This window comes from Xenia sp. Carnegie-2017, unplaced genomic scaffold, assembly GCF_021976095.1.
Source record: "Xenia sp. Carnegie-2017 unplaced genomic scaffold, XeniaSp_v1 HiC_scaffold_2, whole genome shotgun sequence".
Classification (NCBI taxonomy): domain Eukaryota; kingdom Metazoa; phylum Cnidaria; class Anthozoa; order Malacalcyonacea; family Xeniidae; genus Xenia; species Xenia sp. Carnegie-2017.
This window is the reverse complement of record NW_025813482.1, coordinates 6,775,264-6,800,238: the sequence shown is the minus strand read 5'-3', so window position 1 is coordinate 6,800,238 and position 24,975 is coordinate 6,775,264. Positions and strand designations below refer to the sequence as shown.

General features: G+C 32.7%; 2 protein-coding genes across 2 annotated transcripts; both read left to right on the top strand.

Annotated features, from left to right (window-relative positions):
* The first annotated feature begins 7 nt into the window (after positions 1–7).
* LOC124440540 lies at positions 8–7,737 on the top strand. The gene is given in 10 exon segments (XM_046990936.1): positions 8–294; positions 750–839; positions 950–1,015; positions 1,458–1,564; positions 2,081–2,137; positions 2,139–2,284; positions 4,264–4,415; positions 4,709–4,798; positions 6,776–6,885; positions 7,214–7,737. Coding segments are annotated over 10 exon segments (1,095 nt in total). The 5' UTR covers positions 8–215; the 3' UTR covers positions 7,412–7,737.
* A 371-nt stretch (positions 7,738–8,108) lies between these two features.
* On the top strand, positions 8,109–24,968 carry LOC124439990 (sorting nexin-13-like). Its single transcript, XM_046990299.1, is given in 33 exon segments — positions 8,109–8,294; positions 9,692–9,797; positions 10,356–10,551; positions 10,870–10,991; positions 11,557–11,684; positions 11,809–11,919; positions 12,946–13,034; positions 13,349–13,432; positions 13,540–13,586; positions 13,692–13,783; positions 14,198–14,316; positions 14,743–14,848; positions 14,941–14,970; positions 14,973–14,995; positions 15,280–15,357; positions 15,445–15,513; positions 15,793–15,897; positions 16,177–16,241; positions 16,322–16,359; positions 17,377–17,403; positions 18,312–18,340; positions 19,367–19,448; positions 20,465–20,604; positions 20,922–21,026; positions 21,198–21,308; positions 21,477–21,584; positions 21,703–21,774; positions 22,320–22,387; positions 22,501–22,578; positions 22,743–22,811; positions 23,389–23,501; positions 23,992–24,043; positions 24,396–24,968. Coding segments are annotated over 32 exon segments (2,820 nt in total). The 5' UTR covers positions 8,109–8,294; positions 9,692–9,693; the 3' UTR covers positions 24,556–24,968.
* The last annotated feature ends 7 nt before the right edge of the window (positions 24,969–24,975 follow it).

Below are 24,975 nucleotides of genomic sequence, written 5' to 3'. Positions count from 1 at the left end.
TTTACGTCATTTGTTATGGGGAAAACATTCGATCGAAACTTGATGACGTCATATGACTAATGAGGCACTATCAAAAGCGTGAAAAACTGCACGTTTTTCCTGCATTGGATTGTTTATTGAACTTGTTGGAGCTCATATAAGTAGTTTTCCTATCACTTATAAGTTATAACGCAGAAACCGTAAGAAGTTGAGCGTAGTTTGTCAAACATTTTATCATGAGCGAACAAGCGAGTGCCGAAAGGAATGTTTTACTTGCTGTGGACGGCAGTGAACACTCTCAGAGAGCTTTTGATTGTAAGTAAATTTGTGCTATATTTTTTACTTCTAGCTTTATTGTACTTGTGAAATTCCAATGGTCATTTATAAAAAAGTAATTATTTGTTAGTAATAAGTTTAAAGTGACTTGCTTAATGATCTCTGAAATATCAATATGAAAGATAATTTACGATCGTATTGACTGTGAAAAATTAATATTTGTTATTTTAGCTTGCAAGTTTTGAAAATAAATTTAATCTGTATCATTAATACATAGTTTTACAATGAAATGGGTTTTTTAATGCAGTAATTTTTTATTGCTCCTGTTAACCTGCTCATGAAAAGTACCTTAATTGCATCATATCTGTGGGTGGAGTCAGCGTTCCCTACGACTGAAGGAGATAACAATTAGCTTCCTTCATAATTAAAATCCTATTTTTCACATCAGTTAATTAAAGTGTTTTTTTGCCATTAATCTTGATTTTATTCAATAGTTTATCTCAGTGATCTCTGCAAAAGTGGTGACCATTTGATTGTATTTCATGCCCAAGAAATGCCTACTCTTCCTGCAGCTCCATATCCTTGTAAGTTGAACTATACCTTCATGTTGCCAATTTATGATAAAGAAAATCAGTCTTCCAAGCTTGAATTTGTTTGAAATGACTATACTGACAATTTGATGTTAAAATTATAGATTTTAGCATGAGTGTACAGCCTTCAGGTTTCAGCTCATCACAAAATGACCCATCAGTCGATATAGGTTTGTTCAAGGGTGGATGAAAACAAATCCTCAACATCTATTTCCTTTGCAACCTAATTTTACCTGTTGATTCTTTGTGTACAAAAATTTGATTTTTATTAATGATCCAAGACAATGAATTTTGAAGGCTGATTTTCAATGTGTATTTCCAAATTAAAAGTAGTTTTTGTATGTGATTGTCTGGCATTTGTTGTTAGTGTTTTCATGAGTCATTGTTAGTGAGTTCATGATTTCATAACACAACATTTTTAACAGGTTTGTTTTCAGAGTTAAAATAATTATAATAATAATTTAAATAACAAGAAACAAAACTAAATAATAAGAAATTGTGTACATCTTGCCCTACAATCTTTGAAAATCATTCAATCAATTGGCTTCTAAACCTTTTTGTCTTTATTTACTGTTATGACACACTTTGATGTATTATTTATGCACTCAACAGATGGTTTTGCATATTATGAAGAATGGCAGGATGTAATGAAAAAAGTTGATGAAGAGGCTAAGGCTCTACTTCGCCATTATGGTGATGTCCTGAAAAAAAGAGAGGATGTATGTAAAGTGGCAAAAATTAATCGTTTTGATAGTTGTAATGAAATGTGTGAGATGTATGTGTTGTTCTATTGCTTGTGGAGCAAAATATTGTTCTATGTTAGTTTGGATTAACATGATCATCTACTTGATGCAGGCACATTTGTTTAGCATTTTTTTTTGCCTGCTTCATATTTCTTTTAACTAGGTTAGGTACCATTTTCCCTTAATATCGATGAGATCTCTGGACATCTAGTATTTGGCATCCATTATTTTTTTTAAACATTTTATACATTTCCATTTATACATTTATAGTGTTTGTATTTTTAAATTATATACTTTTTCTTATGGAACTACAAAAAATGTTTTTAACATGCAAGACTGGTTTGAAAACTTAATGTCAGTAGTTTAACAAAATTTTGTTGTAGTAACACACGACACATTTTTACTTTCTATAACTGTCCTGTGAAACTTATAAACCTGATGGTTGTGCTCACTAAGTGTTCTTATGTACTTTGTCTCTTTAATATGTTTCAGATCAAATTCAAGTTGGTGAAGGAAGGTGGAAAACCAGGAGAGCTAATTGTAAAAAAATGCTGAAGATGAGAATGCTCGTATGATTGTATTAGGGTCACGTGGTCAAGGTGCTGTCCGCCGCACGTTTCTTGGAAGTGTCAGCGATTACGTTGCTCATCATGCTCATTGTGCTATTTGTGTTGTTCCACCTGAAAAGCGTCATTAACATACGAACGTATATCACAATGAATTAAAGCATGTATACGTATATTACTATTAATTTAAACTCGTACAATACAATAATTTTGGTAATATCCGCACGGACATTAGACAATAATTGCTACAACTGTTCTTTGCTTGAGATGAGCAATTTGTTTTGAATTCAATAAATGATAGTGGGGACTTGATTTTTGGCTTTTGTTTTTTTTTCGTTTGGCCTTTGGCTTCATTTTGGTTTTTTTCATTTTGACTGTAATGTTTGTTACTAAACCAAATCGACCATTGATGATGACGTAATACTGCCGTGTGGATGCATCCAGAAATGGGAAAACGCACCTTATTACGTCATTGTGATGTGTAATTCCTTGTCAATAGAAAAACTAGTTATGTTGACATCCAATCCAATCAGTGAGAATTTTTTCTGTTTGATCGATACAATGCTTGGGGCAAGAGATTGAATAGAACATGCTGGAAATTTTGGTTAAATTTGGCTCTTTATTGGCTTTATCTCGATATAATGCTACTTCATTATGCTGAATTTGGCCTTTTTAGACCCAGTAACGCGCGTTGATTTACACGTCAAATCAGATAGCGTTGTTAAGAATGTTAGCTTCTCATGAAGTACTGTCTTCTGTGTAATTATATTGGACTCAAACATGCAGACATTTTCTTTCTTTCAATCTCTCCCAAAAACCTGAATTGTGCAACGAGAAGAGATCCATAAAGTCTCTGTTATTCAAGATTGTCATGTGTCAAACCATGGCATTTTTTAAAAATTACTTTAAAAGTAAGATGTTGAAATCTTGAATATGTACTAATGAAAAGTCTTTTACTAAAGAAATACAGCAAAATTTATCTTTTGTTGTTGTTTTATTAACGCCCGATATTAATTATATGAGACACTGACGATTGTCTGATTGAAATAATTGATTCCATAACCATCTTTTAGTTCTGTAATCTCAACTATTCTATAGTGTGAAATGTTTGGTAGATTGTACTTTACTGGAAAATCTGGCCAATTGCTCATTACTCCCAATTCTGCACAGAAGTGTGCTTAGATCTATTTTGTCATAATAACAAGATTGTGCAGAAGTTGAATAACAAGACAATAGCAGAGTTGAAATTACTGCAAATGGGGTACTCTCGAATATTGTGGGATTTAGAGAGGTGCCTGCACTGCAATGTAATTTTAATCCTTTCAAACATCTATAAAACGTGAAAAAGCACATACATTTAACTAATTTTAAAATAAATGTTTCATATCCTCTGTGCTTTAATGTATGATCAATCTATTGTCCAATAAAATATACGCCAATGGCTTCATATTCAGTTTCTTATAGCGCTTTGTGATGCCAATAATTGAACAATAAGATAAAACTTCCCATCAAACCTAACGATATCCAACATGTGTACTTATAGAAGGTACGTGGCTCACCAAAGTTGTATGCAGTGATGTAAAGTGGGGGTGGGCACTCGGGGAGGAGCCCTCCTTCTACCTTTGAAATGGGTAATTTTAAAGGGCACTATTGACAAAAACGTCAAGAGCCCCCATCTGATAAATTTAGTTCTACAGCACTGGTTGTATGTGATGAGTTTTTAGGGTAAACCATTGAAATATTATGATGTCGCCAATTCTACGAAGTACAGACGACTCATTTTAGAACTTTGTTTCTTGTCCATGTTTCTAGTCTCCGAGTAACCGCGTTTTCAGGAACATCTGTTTCCACATCATGTGCTACCCCGAGATATGAAACATTCGTCATTCATGCCAGTTACCAAAGTACAAATAATACTGCCTCGTCCCCGGGCCCTTGCTCATAAAAAGTACATAAGAAGAATAAATTCACGAATAAAACATAACTCCAGCGACATTGTAAGCGCGCTAAGAGAGATGGGTTTGTAAACGTTTTTATCAATTTTGGTTTTCATAGAGTTGTTGATTACTATTACTTATGGATTTAATCTTTTTTATCCACTTTTATGAGCACGTGCCTGGGGACGAGGCATAATCATAATAAATATACTCATTATCATTTAATTCATTATTCACTCTCAGCAATGGCGTCCAGAAGGGAACCCAGCTCCCTTGTGCTAGTGGCTATCGATGGAAGTGAATATAGTGATCGAGTTTTGCGATGTAAGAATAGTTGTTGATCAATAAATGTGCGTGTAATTTCAGTTGCTAGGCTACATTTTAGTTCAACATTAGTATAACACAATGTATATACACTCAAAGTTGTTAACTTTAACAATGTAAAGGTAAATTGGTAAAATATGACCTTATTTAAATATAAATGCAGGCTTATGTGGATCGAAATTACAACGTCAAAACTTACGTTGTCAAGGACTTGACGATGTTGACAGATAAAGACAATATATCATGAGCATTCATGTGCATCTCCTCAATGACGCATGATTCTATTTTTTTAGTTTACTTGAGTTCTTTACACAAGGAAACTTATACAGTTGGTTTGGTTCATTGTTATGAAAATCCAGATATTGTCATCCGTGCGTCTTCATGTGAGTATGTCCGACAACTTGACTAATAATGATAGGCCTGTTATGATCGTCGAACATTACATGCGCCGAATGCATTAAAGACTAAAGAAAATGAGATAGACTTCCTCGTCATCTTTTGTTTTAAATGCATTCGGCTCATATAAAGTACGAAGTTTGAAACGAGCCATAGACTGATATTGCAGGTGCTAATTATGCATTGGTTGTTAAATCATAATTTCATGAGCCAATGACACAACGAGGCGAAAAAAATATTTCGAGTTTAAATATTGATTGATGACATTTAACTTTATGTTACGCAGGTGAGCAGGTTGCAGTTACACAAATAATATATCAAAACTGCTCAGTTTTAGAATTAGCGGAGTCGCCAGGATTTTGTGTGTGTGGGGGAGGGTGGCACAAGCTAAATGCTAGTTTTTGGTGGGAGGCACATCAAAATTTGCCAAACATTCTCCATGTTATAACGTTGTGGGAATTGATTATTCATTCTAATCAAATAATGGTATAATATGATTTATGGCAAGGAATACCACTATTTTACTTGTTCTTCCTCCCCCAACTTAATTTCTAAAGAAATATTTTTGTTTTGCATTTTAAGCGATAATAAACTTCAGCACCCACCCGGCTTACGACACAGAAAGCGTTAATGCAATGCAACCAATGCTGCATCTTATGACCCTTTTTGGGCCTTTTTCTTAAAATTCAAATGGGAGAGCATTTTGGTGGGGTGCACAAAAAAATTTTAAGGGGTGACGCCACTGCATGAAATCTAACATTCTTATTTTCTTTCCTATTCCCTGTAAACGTAGTTACATGTTTGGACATTCAGCTTCCACTATCATTATTTGCTTCTGACGACCCCGTGTTGTGTGAAGACCTTTTTTTTATTTGTTAGACGAAAGCAATTTGTAATTAGAAAATTTACTGACGTTGACAAAGTAATTAAAAAATTGTTTTTTTAAGGCTGATTTCCATTCAGGGCAAACTGTTCCGGTTCAGAGCTTTCAATTGTAAAGAAAGTGATCTCAAAAAGTCGATCGCGCGACAATTCGCACTGAATGGAAATCTGCCTTAACTGAGTCACAAACCTGGTCGACGAAGGTTGCTTGTATAATATTGTATTCATTTTTATCATTACGCAGTGTAAATGAAACATAACGTACGTTGTTAATAATTAAACCAGTAATATACCACAGGACGCAAGGGAAGAAGGTAGCCTATAAGGACAATATATATGAGACCAACTTTTCAGTTAATTTGGGAAGGCTGACTTCAAAAATGCATTCGATACGGGCGTTAAGGGGGGTGCTTGCCTACAATTTTGAACTGAAACCTCGACAAAATATCTTTATTTTATAAAGACTACAAACATCCAACATAAAACTTTGAATAAAATTTTTATTGAATGCAACGTTATTATCAAATTTTATATTAACGTTAACAGACATTATTTTATTATTCGACGTTGTTAACAATAATTATTATCACCAATGACATTTTCAGACGAAATAATTTTTTAGGAAGTCTGAAATACAGACATTTTATCATTAAGATATTTTCTTGGTGCAAAGTTACAAGATATATTGATGACAGTGCGGTTGAATTTGATGCGCTATAGAGTTAGATGAGGCTTATTGTGACGGACCTGCTCTGGATGTTGACACTGAAATTGAGCTTGGAGTTAGAAGACTTTTATAAATGGAAAGTTGATCATCGAGATTAGAAAACTTTCATAGATGGAAAGTTGATCAACGAGTCATCGAGATTAGAAGACTTTCATAGATGGAAAGTTGAAATTACAAAATGCATAGGTTTATTATATAATTGTGGGGGACTCTTGTTTCTACCAAAAAACTGTTGACTAATTCTCCACGAAAACCATAAAATTTCCTTATTAGTGCAACTCTTCTTTGGTTTTTGTAATTCTGCCAAAAGCTCAAAGTTTAAGATAATATTCGTAAAAATTCTACTTTCACACAGTGAACAGCGCGAAATGGGATATGGATGAAATTGAAAAGGCTTTTAGACGTTCTTGGGATAGAGCCGATTATGTAATGGAGCAGTCCAAAAAAATCTGTGAAGAATATGAAGTAAGTTAAGGTTATTTAGCAAATAATAATCATAAAGTACAAGTTTTAGTAACACATTTTTAAAATTTAGCAGCTATAACATTTATTTCACGCAGATAAAATGATTTCTTTGTTAAATAACGTTAAAGAATCAATCGAGTATTAAATTTATGAAGCTATTGCGGTAAAATACTGTTTTTTGTCACTTGTATCATTGTATCATTGAGAAAGAACTTGAACATTTTTGTTAGAATTTGTAAAGATAAATAAAGCCCGGTCTATATCAATTTTTTCTTTCGTTTGTTTTCATAGATATCACCACTCTCATGTATGTCAGTTCCATTTTTAGGTTCGACATGTGAAGGAATTTCTTGAACATGCCAAAGAACCAGGAAAGGCAATTTGCTCAGTTGCTCAGCAACAAAAGGCAATTCTAATAGTTTTGGGAATCCGTGGTCGATCCCTTCTTTGTCGTACAATAATGGGCAGCGTGTCGAACTATGTCGTGAGACATTCCATAATCAGTGCAACACTCGTGGTTCCATAGTTTTCCGTTTTGCAATTCAACTTTAATATTTGTTTTAATCCTGAAAATACGATTTCATTATTCATTCGTTCGTTCGTTCGTTTGCTCGATCGTTCGTTCGTTCGTTTGCTCGATCGTTCGTTCGTTCGTTCATTCATTCATTCATTATTTGCAAAGCACATAGATTACAAATAGCACCTATAACTTTGCGCACCTGGCATGACCATGGCCTTGACTAAAGACTAACTAAAAACTATTTACAAACTAATAAAAAAATCAAGCAATTTGAAAGTAAAGAGTATTCTCAATGCCTGTAGAAAGTAATGGTGTATCATGTAATCTTTGAATGTTGTCTTGTTTGTGTTTGCCTTAGTGCCGCCTTGGTCCTATTACCGCCTAATAGCCAGATATAATTTAGCGAAAAACGGTTGGAACAGCAGTGATGACGGAGATTATTCCAGAGTAAATCCCTATATTCAAATAACGTAATTCAATGAAGACCAGGGGCCAGTAGCACAAACACTGGATAATATAGTTGTCTTTTCAAGCGTGTTTAAGGCCTAAAGCCTAAATTTACTTCACAATGATAAAGTTTCTTTTAATTGAAAATTCAGTTTATTGACAGATTTGTCCTTTTCTTTTCATTCTTTTTGTCTTGTATAGCACATGAAGGACATGAAGCTCATTTTAGTGAATGGAAATAAGTTGTGCGTAACAGTATGGCGGACACACTTACACTTTTGTAGTTTATAGTTTAAGTCATTGATTTGTGTTATATTCATTTCAGTGGTTTGTGTCCTATCACCTTGCAGATCGCAAGTATGATTCCAATTTTCATTGAAACAAGAAGATTTTCTGATTTAGTGAAAATCATGAGATAATGGTTATGGACAACGATATCACGGTAAGGTTTGTTAGTCCTTACTTGCCTAATTTGTGTAATTAACCAGTTAACCTGTCGTCTGTCAAAAAACCAATTTTGATTTTGAAAGAGGAAAAAGAACTTGATTTAAATATTTTTGACCATCTATTGCCAAAATATTCACTTTCTGCTTGTTTCATATTTGCATTATTCATTCATCCTTGTTACTGTTCAAAATTTTAGCTAGATTTTTACACATATTTAAACGCAAACTTTACATTGCAGAAATTTATGAATAACGAGTTTGCCTAAATTCATGAAAGTTAATGGTGATTTTCTATCGTTCAAATATTCTCCTAACACTAACACTATACAATTTTTTGTACAACAAGTAACCTTTCTCTAAATACATTTCAATTGAAACATTTAAAAATAAATTTTCTGCCCACAATTGTATCTAGAAGCAAGATGATAATAAACTCATTGGAATCCTTTTATCTATGAACCACATTTTTCATTGTATGGAACTTCTAAAGCCCTTCATGACAATAGATTTTGTCTGTTGATTAATAACAATTAAAATTAATTCATTGTTTGATTCAAATGATAATTATGTAATAGGGAAGTAAATTTTTGAACCTGGGAGTATTATAACATATTCATAGATGTAGGTCCTCCAAAGTAGTGAAATCCTTCAAGGAATTGTTGATGTTGATGTTGACAAATGCATATCCACATATTTATCAGTTGTGATCTTCCAGTGATGTAGCCAGTCTGCAAGTTTGCTTGTGCTATGTAAATACTTCAGCATACACTCACTGTAAAAGCAATCAATTTTTACATGTGCACAACCAAACTTGCATGCTGGTATACCACTGTCATCGTACATCTTGTCCGTCTTTCTCAGGATTTGACTCAACAATCAGCATCTACTACAACTCATAACAATAAATTTAATCCATCATACCTTTTCATTAACCTTAGTTTCTGGATTAGTTTAATAAAAATAAGTCTATTTGATAAAAGTTATATGTGTAGTTAATGTTAAATTTTTGTATGTAGCTACATAGCAACCTAAACCATAAAGTTTGAATACTGGAGACCAGTGTGCGAATTAACGGTGTGCAATGTGCAATTTGCACATCATTTTAGCTAGAATGAAAACAATTGCACATCACTTTTTCAAACGATGAGCAAAAATCAGCGGTCTTAATGAAAAACACTGTCGTAAATCATATGAATTTGTTCACGTTTAAAAATATTAATTTAGCAATTAGCGCTATATAATAATTAACGTTATATCGATTTGATTATGCCTCTAAAGAAACACTTTTGTCAAAAAAATTGTTTTTTCTGAACTAATTCGCACACTGCTGGAGACCAAGAAAAACAAAGACTTAGTGTTAACTGACTTGTATTGAAATTTTATGTTTATATAGTTATGGATTCTTGGATGGATTGGTTTGGTCATCATTTTGACCATTGGAACATTTGGAGTATGGTGGTCTTTCCTAATTTTATGAACATATTTTTCTGTCTAGTTGGGTAAGGACGAGCTGATAGTAGTGATCACACTTTTTTCATGATACATTTAAATGTTGTATTATGAGGTTTATTTGTAACCAGTCAGTGTATCAAAGAAGACCGTCACAAATAGTTTTGTTGTTTTTTATGTCAAGTTGGTTGAATTTAACTAAATTTCAACCAAGATGGTGAAAATCTCTTTGTCCTTTGACTTCTTGATGAAGGGTTGCTAGCTGCCTATTGGCCATTTTTATGGCCATTTTTTTTTACCTAAATTTCAATGCCTGATCACTGTGCTATTACCAAGGATGCATTTTTTTACATGTTTTGCTATAAGACGTTTTGTGGAATGTTCAAAAGTGGAAAAGATTTTGTACAAAGTTATGAATTATATGCACTTAGCGGAATAGCTGATAATGTTTAGGTATCTATAGGTTAGATTTCCTTTTGTATTTTTATACACCCTGTAATTAGCTAGCATCTTAAAGTTATGGTTGATGATTGTAGAAGGCCAGAAGCAAATTTACCAAACTGTATTTCGATGCTGTTCTTTTGTTGAAGGTTGTTTTTCCATTGAAGGTTTTGCTTTGTCTTGTGGTATGTTGGTTCACGAGCGGCCAAACGTTGTTTAGCACGAACATCGAAAGGTGATTTGGGTTCACCTAGAAATGGCCTGCCATCAATAATTCAAAAAGTTGAAAAAGAGCAATTTCGAAGTTATAAAATGGACAAGCGTTTGACGGGATCTAGTATTATAGATGAACCATTACAAAAGGTAGCGTTACTATAAACGTAAAAAAATTGATGCATTTGATTTTAGTACTATGGACGTAAACGATTAATTTATTCAAATAAATATTTTATTAGTAAAAAGCTACAGCCGTAAATTCATACACTGGCGTGATAAAGTAGATATTTAAAACTCAACAGCTGCTGTATATACCTCCTAAAATATTCGTATAATTGACTTCAAAACTAAGAATTGAACGTCAAAATTGTCCATTCTTTGTTTTTAGTATTTTAATGAATCTAATATAGTTTCTTTTTTTAGAAATTACGACTTGGTCGTGAAAGTATTTTATACTTATTTTAGGTGATTGAGTATTTTTTTCGTGATTATATACGATATTGGTACAATGACATCAGTACGCATGAAGAATTTTTGTATGATATCCGACAAACTTTGCAAAAAGTTCTGGTTTCTTTATTTAGCAGGTTCGTACAACAACAAAACTTTACCGAATACTTTTGATGTAAAACTAGTGTGAAGCGTAGCTAGTTTCTATAGTTACAACTTACACTACATGTACTCCGTACGCATGACCTTTAGTCTGATAATTTTGCATGAAGCTCTAGATGAGTAGAAACGAATGATTTGTCACGTGAAAATCGCAATAAGTTATGAATAGTTTGTTTTTCTCATATGAACTGTTCCGCAAAATTTACGTCCCACACTGCAAAGCCTGGTTAAACTTGAATAACTGTAAATTACTAAATTGCATTGCATGACACTACTCAAGAATAGACCTGTATCTATAGAAGTATTTTCATTAATTTTTCATAAAAGTTTTGAATTCTGGTACTTAAGTTATGGTGAAAAAATTTTCGAAAATTTTTGTTGGAACGAAACAAATTTTGCGTGAAATTACGTTATTTGTAAATTTGTGTTAAATTATGAATTGCAGCCAGTAAAATATTTGAGAAGATAGAAATACGTTTAACGAATTTTTTCCATTAAAAGATAATTTTAATTTTTATTTACTTTGTTGAATTGTTTCAGGTCAAAAGATGTTGATTGGATGTCGTTTTTGACTGTAAAACTAGTAGATGATTTCGCTGCGCATTTAAAACTTTTTGGTCTAGCTACAGAACAATGTCAAAAATTTAATGAAGAGGGTAATAATAAAGGTGATTTCAAACCGATTCGGTCCTGCTTTGTAGGACTTTGAAGAACCATTTTACTATAGCTCTTATTTCACGGTTTATTGATCGAAATAATTTCATTCATTTAAAAACTAAAAATTTTTTCCAGATAAGGTTGAAGATCTTCAACAGATGAAGTCTGTGTTTTTTCAAAAAGAACATGAAATGCTGCGGAGTACATGTCATAAGGATATTTGTTTGGATCAAATAAAAGAAAAAGGTGTCAATTGAGATACAAATGTTTAGTAATATACCTCAAAGTGAAGTATGAAACTAGTCAACACCATTCACCAACATACCAAAGTATGAAACTAGTCAACACCATTCACCAATGTACCAAAGTATGAAACTAGTCAACACCATTCACCAACATACCAAAGTATGAAACTAGTCAACACCATTCACCAATGTACCAAAGTATGAAACTAGTCAACACCATTCACCAATGTACCGAAGTATGAAACTAGTCAACACCATTCACCAATGTACCAAAGTATGAAACTAGTCAACACCATTCACCAATGTACCAAAGTATGAAACTAGTCAACACCATTCACCAATGTACCAAAATATGAAACTAGTCAACACCATTCACCAATGTACCAAAATATGAAACTAGTCTACACCATTCACCAATGTACCAAAATATGAAACTAGTCAACACCATTCACCAACATACTAAAGTATGAAACTAGTTAACACCATTCACCAACATACCAAAATATGAAACTAGTCAACACCATTCACCAATGTACCAAAGTATGAAACTAGTCTACACCATTCACCAATGTACCAAAATATGAAACTAGTTAACACCATTCACCAACATACCAAAATATGAAACTAGTCAACACCATTCACCAATGTACCAAAGTATGAAACTAGTCAACACCATTCACCAATGTACTAAAGTATGAAACTAGTCAACACCATTCACCAATGTACCAAAATATGAAACTAGTCAACATCATTCACCAACATACTAAAGTATGAAACTAGTCAACATCATTCATCATCATACCAAAGTATGAAACTAGTCAACATCATTCACCATCATACCAAAGTATGAAACTACGTAGTCAATACTGCACATTTACGTACCAATACTGTGGAACTATAGTAAACACTCATTTACATTACAAAGCGTGAATCTAGTCAAAACCCCTCACTTACCACTTCAAAACTCACCCCACCCATCAAAAGTTCAAAACTTTACATCAGTGTCTCTACATGTTTTTTATCCTAGAATATTTGAGGACAGTCAGTGATATATTGCTCTATATTCTGTTACCGGCCGGTGACTTTCATAATAAACCTTTTCGCTATTTCCTTAGGGTAAGTCTGAAATTATCTTGTTTTGGGGGGTTTTTTACGACGTTCATAGCTTATGTCATGAATAAAATTGAATATTAAACACGTGTCTTAGCATATGTAAACTTAAATAAATTCTATATTAAAGAATATCTGTCTTTAAGTTGATTTTAAATGGTCGTGCTGCACAGATATAAAATAATATTTTTTTAATTTTTAGAAATCATTTCTAGCTAGATGACCTGACAATGATCATCCTTATCAAGTTTCATTTGTGTACCTACGTAATTAAAATGACTAATGAAAAGTTAACTAGTATTTAAGTACATTGTTTATAGGAAGTTATCGCTTGTAATGTTTTTCTCCCTACTATTGAGATGGTTTGCGATCCGGATTACATTAATCAAACAATAATTGTGTGGGTGAGTAACAAAATGGATGTTACAGAAGCTGAGAAATAGATCTTCAAGTACATAGCGTGTCTTGAGCATGGTTTTTGCATCACTTAAGTGGTTTTTTTTTATTGTAGTGTCAAGAAAATGCATTCAACGTTGAATCATTTCTCACAATCATAAGGTATAGAATTGTTATTATTTGTTTTAATTATTGTCCATATATGTTCCGTTATGTAAAATAATTGACGTGTATCTTATCGTTATTAATTATTAATTTTCATTATAGATCCACTGATGATGTTAATGATCTCGAAGAAATCGAGGCTCGTGTTCGTGAAGAAATTGTAAAACTTCGTTCTCATGATTCCGAATCAACAGGTTTGGGCTGTAGAACACTTTTGCCGCGGTTTTCTAGAGAATAATGTTCATCTTGTGGGAGTATTGTTGTGAGAGACGACTACATTTCAAGCCATAAGCTTTGTCTGCAACAACAGTTTTCAGTATTTTAAGTTTCTTGTCTTTTTGGTGCAAATGCAACTTTCTACTATTGTTATGGTACAGCGATTAGTGTGTGAAGGATACGTACATGTCAGACTACATTAACTTTTTCGTAGTCGGGTTCATGCTTTCTAGATATTTTATGTAACATAACTATGTTATTGCTTTCTTTCCTTCAGTCATATACATCGCTTCATTTGTAAAAATTCGTTTGTTTAACTCCTTTGTTGATTTATTTATGTAAGAATTTTAATTTAGATAACTTTTTTGGGGTTTTTTTTTATTTTAATTCAGATGAAGCCACTGTGACTGTTCAACAACAACTTAGTAGCATGCTGTTTTTAAACAAGATTTGTGAAGCTCGAATTGAAAGTCTTAACTCTGGAGACGTGGATATTTCCGTACTCAACCAGGTCCTTACACTTGACATTATTATATTTCTAAACTTCTCTTACCTTTACCTTCAAATATTCCACAATTTACAAGCTTATATAGAATTAAGAACTCTTTATGTAGTCTTTGTACGAATTAAAAGCTCTTAATGTTGTTTATAGTTAAATGTGCGTAAATACTGATAGTTTCTTCTAGTTTGTCTTCAATTTTGTTTTTTAACTACATTTTTGAATTGTTGTTAATCACAAGAAACACATTATGAGAAGTTACTTTCCTGTCCACTTCATATTCGTATTAGCTAGAAAACATAAAATTGTACTTGGTTTTTGTAATTTGCATGTACTTTCATTCTTCCTTTGCATAGTTGAAAAAATAAAGTAAATAAATAAAAAAAATGGCTGGTTTGTGTGTTTCCATTTTTGAACACACATTTAATTTGTTCACAGGAAAACCCAGAGATACCACATCGTTTTGTCCCTATCGATCAAAACATCCCAGTCTTGCCATTGCAGGGTATTTTGGACAACAACAAAGCTTTATCTTATTTTATTGGTAAGTTGAGCTCAAAATAATCATGGAAAATTATATGAAATTCGTATCTGGGGTGGATTTGATGTATTCTGGCTAAAAATATTCTTCTATAGAATTTATTGGATCGATTGGAGGCAAGAATTATTGTTTTTCTGGTTAGCAATTGAAGTATGTATTGTTCATGGTTTCCTTTTCCTTGTTTCCTTTTTTGAATATCATTAAATGCATTAATCATTGATAAAGCTTTCTACGTATATTGCAAGTAACAATAGAGTATAGTATAGAGTATTTGGTTAGTGTATTTTTGATCACACTTACTGCACTTGATCAGCTTAAGACAATGATATCAATGATGTAGAAATATATTAATGCATAAAAACAGGTAAAATTGTAAGGGTTCAATGTAAGAAGTATATTCTGTCGATAAGTTTGTTTTTCATTGATATCTTCAGAGTTTCCGTGTCACTGCTGAACAGCAGTTATCGATTCATGCTGAAAAAGAATTGCGTAGCAAAGGCTTAGGACAACTGGTAAATGTTTAGATAATAACTTTCTATAAATACAAGCGTCGAACGTCTAGGAAATGCAGTGATCAATTGATTGTGTTCTGTCTATAGAGGTTCTCAGATGTTGAATCAGTTCGAGAGGCAGCCCTTTGTATTTATGATCAATATCTCTCGCCAAAGGCAAATAATAATAAATATTTATGTTGTCTTGTATTTTGATAATGTCGCTACATAATAATATCGTTTTTTGGTAATGTACTGGCTATTTAACAAATATTCACCAAAACTAACAATCATTCGACTGGAATCTGATTCAAATAGTTGCAACTTCGTAAGTTTGCCTAAACCAATTCCATACGTTTATTAATAATTCTGATTTTTGATTCGAACTGCATGTGTTAAACATAATAAGTATATGTAGTTGTCTTTAAACGAAAAAATAGCTATTTTTTTCCTTAGGCGGATCCAAGAGTAGATCTTGACGAAAAAGTCGTGAAACAAACCTTATCGCAGATAAAAAGCCAAGCACCATCAGCTGATTGCTTTGACTCTTTACAGAAACTGGTTCGTACAAGTCTTCATTTTGATCGTCCATTTGCATCAACTTTTAACAAAAACAATTACAATGATGTGATAAGTTGAATAAACAAAAATCCGGGCTATTTATACGTCATCAAGTATTTAGTTCTGTGCATATTATGTTTAACATTTGAGTATTGAACAAACCACCATTAGCTATAAAAGTCATTTCGATTCGATGATTTCTACAAATGTTATATTCTCGTTTGAATATCACTGAAGAAATATTTACTGAAATTTTCATCACAATTCTATTTTTCATAGTCCTTCAATAAACTAGCAGAAAAAAAAATATATGGCTGCTTTCTTCAAAGTCACACTTACATAAAGTAAGACTTTTATTTTGAATGTCCTGTAACTTTCACAAGTACAAGTTTTCTAAATTTGTATTTTTTCATTTCTGTGGTAGATGCCTCATTGATTTAGGTTTTTTTAAAGAAAAATCAGGTTAGTAGAAGCCACCATCAATCTTAGACATGTTTCGAGTCTTATGTTGGGTGATTACGTTCAATAATATTTCACATAGAACATCCCCCCCTTTTCCTAACTGTTTCAATATTGTTTATGTTGGGTGATTACGTTCAATAATATTTCACATAGAACATCCCCCCCTTTTCCTAACTGTTTCAATATTGTTTATGTTGGGTGATTACGTTCAATCATATTTCACATAGAACATCCCCCTTTTCCTAACTGTTTCAATATTGTTTATGTTGGGTGATTACGTTCAATCATATTTCACATAGAACATCCCCCTTTTCCTAACTGTTTCAATATTGTTTATGTTGGGTGATTACGTTCAATAATATTTCACATAGAACACCCCCTTTTCCTAACTGTTTCAATATTGTTTATGTTGGGTGATTACGTTCAATCATATTTCACATAGAACACCCCCTTTTCCTAACTGTTTCAATATTGTTTATGTTGGGTGATTACGTTCAATAATATTTCACATAGAACACCCCTTTTCCTAACTGTTTCAATATTGTTTATGTTGGGTGATTACGTTCAATAATATTTCACATAGAACACCCCTTTTCCTAACTGTTTCAATATTGTTATTTACATACTCTGAGTGAAGCCTCAAAACTGTCGATGCGAGTGTGAAAAAGAGATTTGATCCTCGCGAATTAACGACACCATCGACACTGTCGAAACGTCCTGTCGTAAAATGAAAATCCGTTCGGTAAATTTGAAAATGAAGTCGTTCGGTATTTCTATATAGTCACAAAGTAAAAAGTTTTCAGAGCATAGTTTCTTCGAAAAAGATTTATGTAAGTCAAAAAGGCAGAAGCTATTTGAAACAAGCCATAGATAAACAATTTTTATTTCAATGCCTAGTGTATTCAAATTATGTTTACGTAAACAGGTAATTGTTTTATTGATAATGTTCTATTTACTCACGTACAAGTAGTACGCACAATGTTTGTTAAACATAGGATGTATTTTCTTTTTTTTTAGACGATAGTGAGTCATTAGTGCGACCAGGTGAGTCTCACTAAACATGACGAATTACATGTGACACCTATAACTTTATAAATGTGCAATGTTTTAAAAAATGTTCCGAAATCAGCAACTGCCATTGTGAATAGCCGTTATCTAAACGGAACTGTCAACTTAAACACCAACTAAATAGTTATGAAATGAAAAACTGTGAAGAAAAACTAAAAAAATACAACGTGTCTTTTTGTTTACAAGACAGGTCTTTTTCGAAGTATTAGGTTATTTTGGCCATTCACCGTGGGAATTGCTATTTTTAACACAATCTTTAGATTAATAAATTAGAGACTTTGTCGTAGTGACAAATCTGAAAATAGTTCTAAATATCGCAAATACCATAGTGAATGGTAAAAGTAATATAATAAGTTGATAGTTCTTAAAAGAACTGTTTTAAGTAAAGAGCACTAACCCAATAGTTCTAAATTAAACGACACGATGCATTTCGGCAGACTACTCCTCAGGTGTCAACGTCTGCTAAATAAAAATTTACAATTTACCGATATTTGTAATGTCAAGAAAGAGTGTACGTCATCTCCAAAAAGGGGAGAATCTTTAGATTTGTCACCACGGCATAGTCTCTATTTTACTGTTTAATTGTTTTACCTGTTAATATCACTTTTTATATAACTTGACCAACATTTTATGCAAGTACATATAGTGAATTGTTGTTGCAAGGAAATGATTCAGTTGTTTAAACTTGGAGCACATGCCCGAAAATTTCGAGGAAACTAGTGAGGAAATTTTTGTCATAAATTTCCATTTAGGAGACATAACTTCGGTGCTTCTTTCAAACAGTACATAAACAAAAATATAAAAAATCAATTATTTTCAGCACGCATTACTTCTTTTAAACGTCTTTTAGTTAATTTATAACTGTCATTTATATTTTACGATAGGATCTCAAGATTCTCTGACCAGATCAAATGTAAGTAAGGAACATTGTAATTTTATTGGCTTTGGTTCTTCAGTGGTATATCATTTATTGAATAAGTTCATTTTAAAACATTTTTCCTACATCAAAAAACTTGAATTACTAAATGTGAAATTACTACAACGGCAGTATTTTGTCTCCTTACTTCACGATAAAAACTACGTTGTTCTTTCAGACTGCTTGCTCAGCGGTAATGTACTGGTTATTTAACAACTTAGTTGTTAACCCTGAGCCAGCAGTCTGAATGAAAAACGGCAATATTTTGACTCCTTACTTCACGATAAAAACTACGTTGTTCTTTCAGACTGCTTACTCAACGGCAATGTACTGGATAACTGGATATTTAACAACTTAGTTGTTAGCCCTGAGCCAACAGTCTGAATGAAAAACGTAGTTTTAGATGAACCAGTTGTTTGTATGAACAACGTATTTGTTATAGCTGAAGCAGTTGTTTGTACGAACAACATAGTTGTTACTGGTGAGCCAAACTAGGTTGTTTATTCAGATTGCTAGCTCAACGGTAACAATGACTTTGCAATGATTGTATTCAAATTTTCATTGAGCAGAACAGATCTTATCATAATTAGTTCACCTTAGAGGTCGATTTCCCGAGGGATATTCGACTTTTTGCATAGTTTCCAAAGGTACAAACATAACTTCAAGTTGTAATTTTACTCATGAATTTGTGGCAAAATTTGGGTAGAAGGAGTTTATTATTTTTTTGCTGCTTAAAGGCTTGACTGTAAGGAAAAATAAAACTGACTACATGGTAGGATCAAAGCGAAAAAATAATAAATATGATAAAGAATTAAAAACGAGGAAGCCCATTTTAACCGAACATGTGCGTGGTGCACTTTTTTATTAGAACTCATCTCAAAAACAGTCAGATTGAAAGCACAATAAATGAGACTTTAAATAGTATGGACTTCTTTTGCAATGTTGCAGCATTTTTCTTCATTTGTTAAGTATTAAAAATGAATGAATGAATGAATCACTGATAAGAATTTAACTTTGTTTTAGAGCCATTCAAGTGTGGACAGTTTAAATTCATTGTGGAGTCGTGATGAGGAAATTCGACTTACAGCCAATATATCGCGTACAGGTTTGCCAATGTTATATTACGAACAGGTTTGTTCATGATATATTACGAACAGGTTTGTTCATGATATATTACGAACAGGTTTACCAATGTTATATGACGTACAGGTTTGTCGTAACGATAAAATTCACACATTCACACTAGATGAGAGCCCCTGATCATCAATTTGCCAACTGCGATATCAATGAAAAGTACAAACTCCTCTTCATTTTTTGTTGGTCAAAAACAGTTTTCCTTGGCAAATATTCCTTTTTAGATTGTTTCGTGCATGAGTTGATAAGAGGGGGTATTAAAGAATTTAGTCAATCATGACTGCTCAGAGAAGTTAGACCAACGACTTTTGGTTTGCTATTTGTTTCTACAAAAAGACAAATTCTACGTCAAATTCTAGTTTTACTTCGTTGACACGTCACGAAGCAGTGTTAATTTTGTATTTAATTGTTCACACTATTCACGCACATTTCCTCCTGAGAGTGTGAGCATGTCATGTAATTTCTGCTACAGGTTGCATGCAAGTGAACACAGTATATAAAATGGTTCCTTGTTGTAAATAATTGCCATCCCAATATGGCAGACGAAAGGCTGGGGCTAGACGTGAGAATAATGGTGATGTTATCGATTTTTGCTTCCCTACGTCACCATCTTTTCTTCTGTCTCCTTTTTTTGAAGCTTCTCCGGCCGTATGCCGAAAGAAGTGCCAACTGCCAAACATCTTTTTTATACTATGCTTCGCGTTTTTGTGCTATACTGCATGTGTTCATAAAAAAGTATTTTCCTGTGTGATTTAAAAAGAAATTCTTGTAACTGGTTTGAAAGTCATGAACGCAAACCCGTTTTATAGATCATTAGGAAGAATCCAACTGATGTAAGAACGATTACAAATATTTATTATGGTTTTCCCTTAGCATCTCACTTAAAACGAGTGTGAAAAGGCCAAGAGAAAATAACTATGCAACTGTAAATTTTGAATAGAAAACAACACATTGATAATTTTCTGGTTTACATTGTGCTGTTTGTAGGTGTTTGTCACGAGGATAATAAATCTTACGGTATTTATAAAATAACAGTTTATCGTGCGACTACTCAAGGCACAGTTTTATGGACGGTCCTCCGAAGATACAGTGATTTTGACGATCTTCATGTGAAGCTAATAGAAAAGGTTTGCATCACTGGCCATAGTTGTAACATTTTGCTTTTAGATCGTACTCACGAAAGGAACATGTACTTTCTACATTTAACATTGTAACACAGGAATAAATGGGAACATTGTGCTTGATACATGTAGGAATAAATGAGAACATTGTGCTTGATACATGAAAGAACTTTCGACTGACTGTTTGCATGAAAAGGTTTGACCAAAGCAAAAGATAAGGATGTTGGTAATTAACAGCAATATCATCAGTCCCTTGACTTCTCATTTCATACTCATTTCGTTTTTCATTCACTAACATTGTCCTGTGATATTTTTCTTTATAGTATGGGTCCTTGGGAGATTTGCATTTGCCAAGAAAAAAATCATTCCGAAATACAGATAAAAGTTTTTTAAAAAGACGCAAACAAGATTTAAACGTTTATTTACAAGTAATTTTAAAGTGGATTACTTCATATGTATTGTCAATGATTGTTAGATATTGTTTAGGAAGTATTGCTTTATAAAATAATCAATCTTTTTTCCCATTGTATAATGTATTTTTTCTTTTTTGGGTGACTTTGTTCTTATTGTTTTTTGATGTTGTTATTTCTAAATTTTAGGGACTGTTAAAACCAGAGCTTCTTGATTCCAAACCTGGGATGTTCGAAATTGTGTCCCACTTTTTGGAAGCTGGAAAATACACACAGGAAAAAGGACAATTTGCTAGAAAGGTTCAAATTATAATAGATGATTTAATGAAATATAATATAAATAAAAATAACAACTTGTGTGGAGATTTATTTCGCTCAACACATTAGCCTCGTCTCCATACCTGGAGCTTAAAGTGCTTTTTCAAAATATAGTTTTCATTCATAAGTATATTTGTTTATCATTTATAGACTGCTCCGCTTCGATCTTCCGTCCATAATGTTTCTAATGTCATTCGAAATGTTCCTGATGGTATTTCAGAAGGTTTTCAAAAGGGATTACAAAAAGTTCGGGCTATAGTAAGAAATATAATATCGCAATAGTGTTCAACAAGCCATCTATGATTTCATTTGCTTATTCAATTTGCCATATTGGCTAACAGTTTGACTTTTGGATTTTCTTGTTTCGAATTCTCAGAGTAAGTCTGCTGTGAAATCGGATCGCTCTTCTGAAGAATATAGTAAAATTTCTGCAAACTTTGATAATGAGGTAGTTATACTTACGAAGATGAATATATTGTAGAAATGTAGTGCTTACAAGATTTACTTTCCGTTCGAGAAAGTAGAAATTCTTCGCGTGTGTATCTTGCTTTAAATGCATTATTTATATGAGCTCAAGTAAGCAAACAAGCTTTTCCACGTGTCTAACACGAACATTATCTAAGAACTGTGGTTGGCGATAAACATGGTATATACTTGTAGTTCGACTTTTCCCCCAATTTTTTATACACCAAAGTTCAGAGCTGTAAACCTCTTCATCTCGCATGAAAGAAGTTCTTAGGTTGATTTGGTCTTGTTATAGTACGTTTTATAACTCCTTTGATTATAGTTAAACATGAGTATCTAATGTGACTAGTCATAGTGATTTTACAATAATATACAATTCCATTAGTTCAACGTTACATGTACCATGCAAGAACTGCTTGAACGCAAGAACCATTATTCAAGGATTTGTTCAACATATGCATAAACCATCATACAAGACCATTATTTATGTATTTAGACATACATATTACTTATATCTTTGTTTTGTAGGACGATGACAATATACCTCTTCGAATTCTTCTCTTACTGATGGATGAAGTTTTTGATCTCAAACATAGGTTTGTAATGAAAAAATGCCATTTATATTTCATTTTTTCGAATCTTACATACCAGTTTTGTTCTCTAACTTTTGATTTCTATGATCTGTTGATCTGTTTGATTCTTCTTATAGAAATTTGTGGCTCAGAAGAAGGATAATTATTTTGCTCAAGCAAATTATAAAGACAACATTTGGAGACCGGATCAATCGGTAAGTATTTTTTCACAATTCTTAAACAAAAAATTTCTCCAAAGAGTTCAGTAAACCCACTGTCAAGTTATATATTTTATAAAACGTTTAAACACGCCTCTTACATCCCAAGACTTGTATAAGTTGTGATTGACAAAATATGTCATTCCTTTCATTTTTTTTAGCAAGATTGTTGATTCGATAGAACTGATGACTTCCACTGAGCAGCTTGCAGAATATGTTCGTATTTTCAGGTGCATTCAAAAAATAATTTCTCTCATTTGTTTGGTTTTTTTTGCTGCCCTTTAAAACAATCCATGAATTGGTTTTTCTGTGGTTAGCGTCGCGATGCTTTAGTGCACCACGTCACATGTCGAAAGAATGAGAAGTGATTTTATAAAAGGCAAATCTTTTACCCAGTTGCTTGACAATTGTGGAATAATAAGTCAAGGCTTAAGGTCAATTGGTGTTTAAGTGTATAGTCAATATTGTAATGTAACGATCCGACTTTTTCTACGTGCTAATACTTCATATTATGAAGTTGAAACAACACCAATATCAAATGCCAGTTATGTCTCCTTGAGGGAAAGGTTTCCAGAGCTACAAAAGCACAAAAGCCGAGCCTAAACTAGAAAGAATAGAGATGGTCCATAAAATAGCGAAAAGCTTTAATGCTTTAATGAAACTCATGTTCATTGTTTCAAATAATGAAACAATTATTGAAGCATAGTCACGTGATCCTCTTAACGCTTGCTGATTCGTCAGTTGTATGTACGGACCTCATTCCGTCAATTCTTCTATAAATTAACTATGAATTTGATACTCATATAGAGATGCATATTGGCCTGGTGGTGTTCTTGCTGAGGAGTACCCTGAGAGATCTGAATCTGTAAAATCACGCACTCGTGTGACAGCAAAAACCATGTTGTTTGGTAGCCTTCCAGGTTATAGCAACGATTTTTCTTTATAGATCTGTAGAATACCGACATTATCTCACGTGATTTCATTTATCCAATAAGATTGTTGCCTTGGTAAAAAAATAAATACTTTTTTACCGTTTATGTCGGTTCGTATGTTCGGATTGAAAAATATCCCTCCTCGTGCTCTTTTTGAGACCTGAGGGAAAATAATTTCTCATCCTGCTATAAAAAGAAAATCGACTTGGTCATTTGTGAATGCTTTCCATCGTTTTCTGCTTATGATTCACACTATATGCATTGTATTGACATTATTGTATTGTTATGTATTTGTAACTGTAGACTGGAATTCATCCAGATTTTGCATGAATTTTAAGTTTAAGCAACGGGTAACATTCAATTTGAATTTTAACATTCGACTCAAATTTTATCTAAAATGCAAAGAAAAGTTACTTGCTATTTACTTGAAATTATGTCAGGCGACTCGATAAAGCATGTTGTCTGATTTTATTTTTAGATGACTTGAAGAGATTTCTTGGAAATGAAGTAAGCAGGGATGGTGTTTTCAGGTATTAATTTGTTTTTGATTTATGATCTGAAATTTTATCGTTGAGTGGAGTACAAGATAGAGTTTAATTGAAATGAATGAGTTATAGTTAAGTCATGTAAAATAAACACTTGTAAAGACAGCCAATGTTTTTACTCCTATTTTAAAAATATTTTTCACTTTTCAAGAATGAAAGTAGTCTTTGGTTTTTTTGCAAAATACAAAAAAATTGACTTGACAATAAAGTTTGATCATATAAAATTTGTGATGACAGTTTAAAGTGATATGAAGGGACAAATTTTAGGAACTTTGTTAAAGAGAAATGAAAATGACTATTTTTTTACATTTGCTTTCTTTTTATTATTACATTTTAGAGTGTTTTACACCTTTCAATATCCTGAATTGAATAAAAGATTGTTGTATGTTGTCATGGAAGGTTTCCTTGAACATTTGTTTCCTAATAATGAATTTCCCCAAATATTTTCCAAGCTCCATGCCAAGAGTCGTATGAACACCAAAAAGAATTCCCCATAATTTGCACGAGGTAAACTCTCGGTCTCAGCAAGTCTCAGCACGAAAAATTAACAATTTTTATGTTGGTTTTAGCTGAAGTTCAAGAAGTTGTTAAAATGTTTAATACAAAATTTCCATTGTTGGTACGACAATGACATGTATCAAATGGGGTTCTGAACAAATTGTTCAAAATATTCACTGCAAATTTGCCATTAATGGTATGACAGTATCCATGTTTTTGTTTGGCAAAGCTCAAACTCGTGAAAAGTTGGTACTGATTCATGCAGCTGATGCAAGTGGTCTATTCGTCTAATTACACAAGGCGAGCTTATTATGTTATCGGGGTTGAATGGCAAATGAGCTCAAAAAGTTCAACTCATCATCTTTATGCTATAATATGCATAACTTAACGAGATTAAATTTTTTTCTTGATATATTGTT